Below are 5713 nucleotides of genomic sequence, written 5' to 3' on the forward strand. Positions count from 1 at the left end.
AAGACAATGCCTGTTGGTATTCTTTAAAACAACTTTCATTATTTGTGTTTAGATCTGTATGCAAATGTAACCAAAAAAATCTCATCAGGTGTGTGTATGTTTTGATGATATAGGTAAACGTGTTTCTTAAAGGGAACCTTTTTAAAACTCTGATGCTGTAAACAAAGTTGAAGAGGAGCTCTTTGTGAGAGCGCACTCTCCCTTTAAATCGACAATGCTGTCAACCTGTGGTGTCGTGTCGTACATTATTTTGCGACATCCTTCGTTAATTTCTGGCAAATACATCTTTGCTGGTGAAAACACCTCTCCCCTAACTCTAATAAATACCAAACGTAGTGCGCGTTCCCATGAAAAATAACCGTAGTAAGGTAAGGTAATAACGTGACACAGACAAAGGTTATTTTTGGATGTCGCAAACATCTTTTTCAAGGTGGAAAAGGGCGCCGGAGGCTCGCTTGTAAGTATGCTCGATCGGTAGCTCGCCAGATAAGAATGCTAAGCACATCTTACTGTTCGGACTATGTTAGATATTTTTAACATGGAACATGTTATTTGACAATGGTTTTTTTTTCTACCGTTGGTTATATTGTTGTATTTGAGGAACCAGCCTCGCTGTGGGCTTGCTTTTTGTGATGGACTATGTCAGACTCCCGACACAAAATATTCTCTAATTTGATGTTCCCCATGTAAGCAGCATTTCATTAAAATCATTTGGAAACATACTTTCTACACTACAATTTTGCTGACTATATTTTACAGACCAAATGATAACTGGATCAAAATCAGTTAATGTACAAAAAAATAGTAATATCCATTCATCAATCCATTTTCTTTGCCACCTATCCTTACGAGGGTCGCGTAGAGTGCTGGATTGAGCCTATCCCAGTTGTCAATGGGCAGGACGCAGGGTACACCCTGAACTGTTTGCCAGCCAATCGCAGGGCACATGGAAACAAAAAGCCACGCTCACAATCACACCTAGGGGAAATTTAGAGTGTCCAATTAATGTTGCATGTTTTTTGGCATGTGGGAGGAAACAGAAGTGCACGCAGTCATGGGGAGAACACGCAGGCACGGGAGAACATGCGAACTCCACACAGGCGGGTCCGGGATTGAACCCAAGACCTCAGAACTGTGAGACCAACACTCACTAACTGCTCCACTGTGGCACCCCAAAATTGTAATATTCATCCATCTATTTTCTTTGCCACTTATCCTCACGCAGGCACGGAGAGAACATGCAAACTCCACACAGGCGGGTCCGGGATTGAACCCGGGACCTCAGAACTGTGAGGTCAACACTTTACCAGCTGATCCACTGTGCTGCCCAAAATAGTAATACTGTCGATTAATTTATTAGAAAAGTAATGATTATTTGTAGCCTTAAAATGACCTGTTCTTGACGTGTAGTTGAGCTCCACGCAGCCTCAGAAGTGTAGATCACACTAGGTGTTTGCATAAACTAGTATACCTTTGCATTAATCATAAAAAGTAGCCCTCTGTTTCAAAACTGTTCAAAAAGTATTCAATACTGACAGGCCTATTTCAAATCTACTTTGCCCATTCAAATGAGTGGAACTGGCATTAATCCGGTCCAATTTCACCCCCCCCCCCAAAAAAAAAACAGCTAGTTTTTGTTCATTTTTAATGAAGGAAATTGTATTGTATAATACAGATGTTAAAACATAGTGAAGAGAACGTCAGTAAATAGAATGTTATTTGAAGTATACTTAGGCCAACATTCTAGTTGCATTCATGCGATTGATAAATTATGTCCCAATTTATTTACTGACAACTGTGTATCTCGGCAACGGAGGCTCTCAGCGCTTTGCTTTTTAGCAATACGTACAGACGAAATGATACAAAATGTAAATACTGTTGTAAAACATTATGTATATTTTACTGGTTAAAGTCGTTGCCCGCTGGATCTCACTTGGTACCTGGAAATGTAATTTGTGTCGTGAAAGATCATTCAGTGCAATATGGCATTTTTGATGAGCCGTTACATCTGTGAGGAAAACGATTTGCTGATGGACGGAAACTACAAAACGCACACTCCCTGTGAAAATTTAATTACTCAATATGCAGACATCATGAGTCAAATTTTTGCACGTGACACAAAGCAAACATATTAACCGGATAACAGCGCGAGTCAAACCCAGAAAAACTGGGCAGTTGTTAGATAAGGCACCACCGTCCAGTTTAAAGATATGATACGAATTTTTGGATACATACTAACACATTAAATAACGAGTTTCTGTTTTCAGAGAGTGGATTCTGCTAACAAAACATCAGTCACCACATGATGCAAACAGCGGCCGCCGCTCAGACAGCCAAGAAGACGTCGTACAACCGGGGGCTCCTATAGCCCACCCATGCCCGTGATCCCCATCCCTCGGCGGGTGCGCAGCTTTCATGGCCCCCACACCACCTGCATGCACTCTGCGTGCGGTGCGGCGCACGCTACCAAGTTGGTGCGCAGCAAGTACAACAACTTTGAGCTTTACGTGCGCTCACGCTGCATCTACGGCTTCCTGCGCTTCCTCCTCTACTTCGGCTGCAGCCTGCTCACCTCCCTCCTGTGGGTGGCGCTGTCAGCACTCTTCTTTGCGCAGTACGTTGGCGTGCGGGCCCTCCTGCGGCTGCAGTATAAACTGTCCGTCATCCTCTTCCTGCTCGGCCACCGGCGCCTAGACTTTGGCGCCATCAATGACCTGATCATCTACAGCATGCAGATCACCATGTTCATGGTGGGTGGACTTGGCTGGTGCTTCATGGTTTTTGTGGACATGTAGCCGGGATGAAGGCGACATGGCGTGAGCTCGCAGGGGACCTGAAATGTACGTTCTTTTCAGAGCATCGAATAATTTTCAGCATCACAAAGCTAGGTGTTTTTGTGGGTTGTGTGAAGTGTTAAAGATCCCGGATTTTGGTTCTTTAGATGTCCTTAGAGTGACTCTCTAACATAGACTGAGTAAAAAAGTGTCAGTCATTTTAAAAAGTTTTTGTTCACTCATAAGTTGCCTCCGTAAAGAAAATCCACTTGTGACAGCATGTTTTATGTTGACAGTTCTGGCTTGGATGGAGAAGTTGTCTAAGCTCGAGAAATTCGAATGATCTGATTTCGGGCCTCTTATCATATGACGACGTGTGGAACTTAGGAATGCGTGGATAATTTGAATTCACATTTTGCATTTACTGAGGCACAAGAGAGACAACACTAAATACCCAAATATCAAAAATAGATGGTTTGGAAAAATGTGTCTTTAAAAAGTACAAATCTCTATGTGGGTTAAATGTTTATGACTGTCTTGTAAGGGGGTGTTTACCGTGTGGAGAACTGGTTCATTGCTCTCAAAGGCCGAAATGGCTTCCAAGCCTTAGATTGCCCACACATGTTATCAGCACTCACTGAATGCCCCCCCACACCCCAAAAGAGGATTTTATGTGCGTCAAACTCATTCTTTACTGTAATAAAAATATTCAAGTGTCTGTTGTTCTACTCTAATTACAGTCAAACGTCCAAAGTCCTATGCAACAAATTGGTGAGTTTTTGGGTGAAACATTCATGATCTCTTCCCAGACTTCAGTTTGTGAGCATCAAAATATTTGGCTGTTTAGTGCAATGTACAATATGTGTTTTTATATTGCATTGAAGTCGAAGCATAACATCATGTCTTAGCAAAGCTACTTGAAACCACACTTACACCTGTAAAACGCCATCTGGCAACAGTATCGCTCTATATCAAACGATGAGTATGTTTACTGAAATTAACTTTTTTTGCCGTGTTTAACTTTTGCACTTTGTTTCACTTTAAAATACAAATACCTGATGGCCAATTCGCCTGTAAAACAAACTTACTGCTAATGCAAAGAATCAATTTATAATTTACCTCATGATTATCCACTTGTTTGCATTTTTTGTTAGATGATTGAAGGCCTATTTAGAAATATGCTTCTATATGCGTATCTTGTCTGTTTAAAAATGTACTTTACATGCTTTATTGTGCCTTCTCACATGTATGTCACATGCTTTGAAAGCCAAATGCCATTTTAGAGGGGACGATTGTGTAAAGCAGCATGTGAGTGACGTGCACTGTGTCAACATGTGACGCATGTGAGCAATCAGCCGAAGGCCCAGAAACCATAAGACATTTTGTCCTTAAAATTATGTGGAAAACTACATTGGCAGTTGTTGAATCGATGTTTTAATGAGCATGCAGAAATCAACTGCACCCAATACAGTGCCAAACTGTAGTGTTTGTCTACTCCTTCTTCTTCTTCTTTTCCTTTCGGCTTGTCCCGTTAGGGGTCGCCACAGCGTGTCATCTTTTGCCATCTTAGCCTATCTCCTGCATCTTCCTCTCTAACCCCAACTGCCCTCATGTCTTCCCTCACCACATCCATAAACCTTCTCTTTGGTCTTCCTCTCGCTCTTTTGCCTGGGAGCTCCATCCTCAGCATACTTCTACCAATATACTCACTCTCTCGCCTCTGAACATGTCCAAACCATCGAAGTCTGCTCTCTCGAATCTTGTCTCCAAAACATCCAGCTTTGGCTGTCCCTCTAATGAGCTCATTTCTAATCCTATCCAACCTGGTCACTCCGAGCGAGAACCTCAACATCTTCATTTCTGCCACCTCCAGTTCAGATTCCTGTTGTTTCTTCAGTGCCACTGTCTCTAATCCGTACATCATGGCCGGCCTCACCACTGTTTTGTAAACTTTGCCCTTCATCCTAGCAGACACTCTTCTGTCACATAACACACCAGACACCTTTCGCCAGCTGTTCCAACCTGCTTGGACCCGTTTCTTCACTTCCTGACCACACTCTCCATTGCTCTGTATTGTTGACCCCAAGTATTTGAAGTCGTCGACCCTCGCTATCTTTTCTCCCTGTAGCCTCACTCTTCCCCCTCCACTTTTCTCATTCACGCACAATATTCTGTTTTACTTCGGCTAATCTTCATTCCTCTCCTTTCCAGTGCATGTCTCCATCTTTCCAATTGTTCCTCTGCGTGCTCCCTGCTTTCACTGCATATGACAATATCATCTGCGAACATCATGGTCCAAGGGGATCCAGTCTAACCTCATCTGTCAGCCTATCCATTACCACTGCAAACAGGAAGGGGCTCAGAGCTGATCCCTGATGCAGTCCCACCTCCACCTTAAATTCCTCTGTCACACCTAAGGCACACCTCACCATTGTTCTGCTGCCATCATACATGTCCTGTACTATTTTAACATACTTCTCTGCCACACCAGACTTACGCATGCAGTACCACAGTTCCTCTCTTGGTACTCTGTCATAGGCTTTCTCTAGATCCACAAAGACACAATGTAGCTCCTGCTGACCTTCTCTGTACTTTTCCACGAGCATCCTCAAGGCAAATAATGCATCTGTGGTACTCTTTCTAGGCATGAAACCATACTGTTGCTCGCAGATACTTACTTCTGTCCTGAGTCTAGCCTCCACTACTCTTTCCCATAACTTCATTGTGTGGCTCATCAACTTTATTCCTCTATAGTTCCCACAGCTCTGAACATCCCCTTTGTTCTTAAAAATGGGAACTAGAACACTTTTCCTCCATTCTTCAGGCATCTTTTCGCCCGCTAGTATTGTTGAATAAGTTGGTCAAAAACTCCACAGCCATCTCTCCAAATTGCTTCCATACCTCTACCGGTATGTCATCAGGACCAACTGCCTTTCCAG

At 43.0% G+C, this 5713-nt stretch overlaps 1 protein-coding gene across 4 annotated transcripts; it reads left to right on the forward strand.

The window, feature by feature from the left end:
- Positions 1–229: 229 nt before the first annotated feature.
- Positions 230–3492, forward strand: LOC133491213 (transmembrane protein 250). Of its 4 annotated transcripts, none has more exons than XM_061802158.1 (4): positions 230–457; positions 1034–1134; positions 1226–1335; positions 2268–3492. In XM_061802158.1, the coding sequence occupies exon 4, from the start codon at positions 2376–2378 to the stop codon at positions 2793–2795; it is 420 nt and encodes a 139-aa protein (XP_061658142.1). In that variant the 5' UTR covers positions 230–457; positions 1034–1134; positions 1226–1335; positions 2268–2375; the 3' UTR covers positions 2796–3492. The 4 variants fall into 4 exon arrangements, with proteins under 4 accessions (XP_061658142.1, XP_061658141.1, XP_061658143.1 ...); XM_061802157.1 differs by having other exon boundaries at positions 1226–1289; XM_061802159.1 differs by having other exon boundaries at positions 1041–1134; positions 1226–1289.
- Positions 3493–5713: the final 2221 nt, after the last annotated feature.

This window comes from Syngnathoides biaculeatus, chromosome 17, assembly GCF_019802595.1.
Source record: "Syngnathoides biaculeatus isolate LvHL_M chromosome 17, ASM1980259v1, whole genome shotgun sequence".
Lineage (NCBI taxonomy): Eukaryota > Metazoa > Chordata > Actinopteri > Syngnathiformes > Syngnathidae > Syngnathoides > Syngnathoides biaculeatus.

Coding starts and splice junctions, on each gene's coding strand:
- LOC133491213 (XM_061802158.1), top strand. CDS start 2,376: ATGCCCGTGATCCCCATCCCTCGGCGGGTGCGCAGCTTTCATGGCCCC.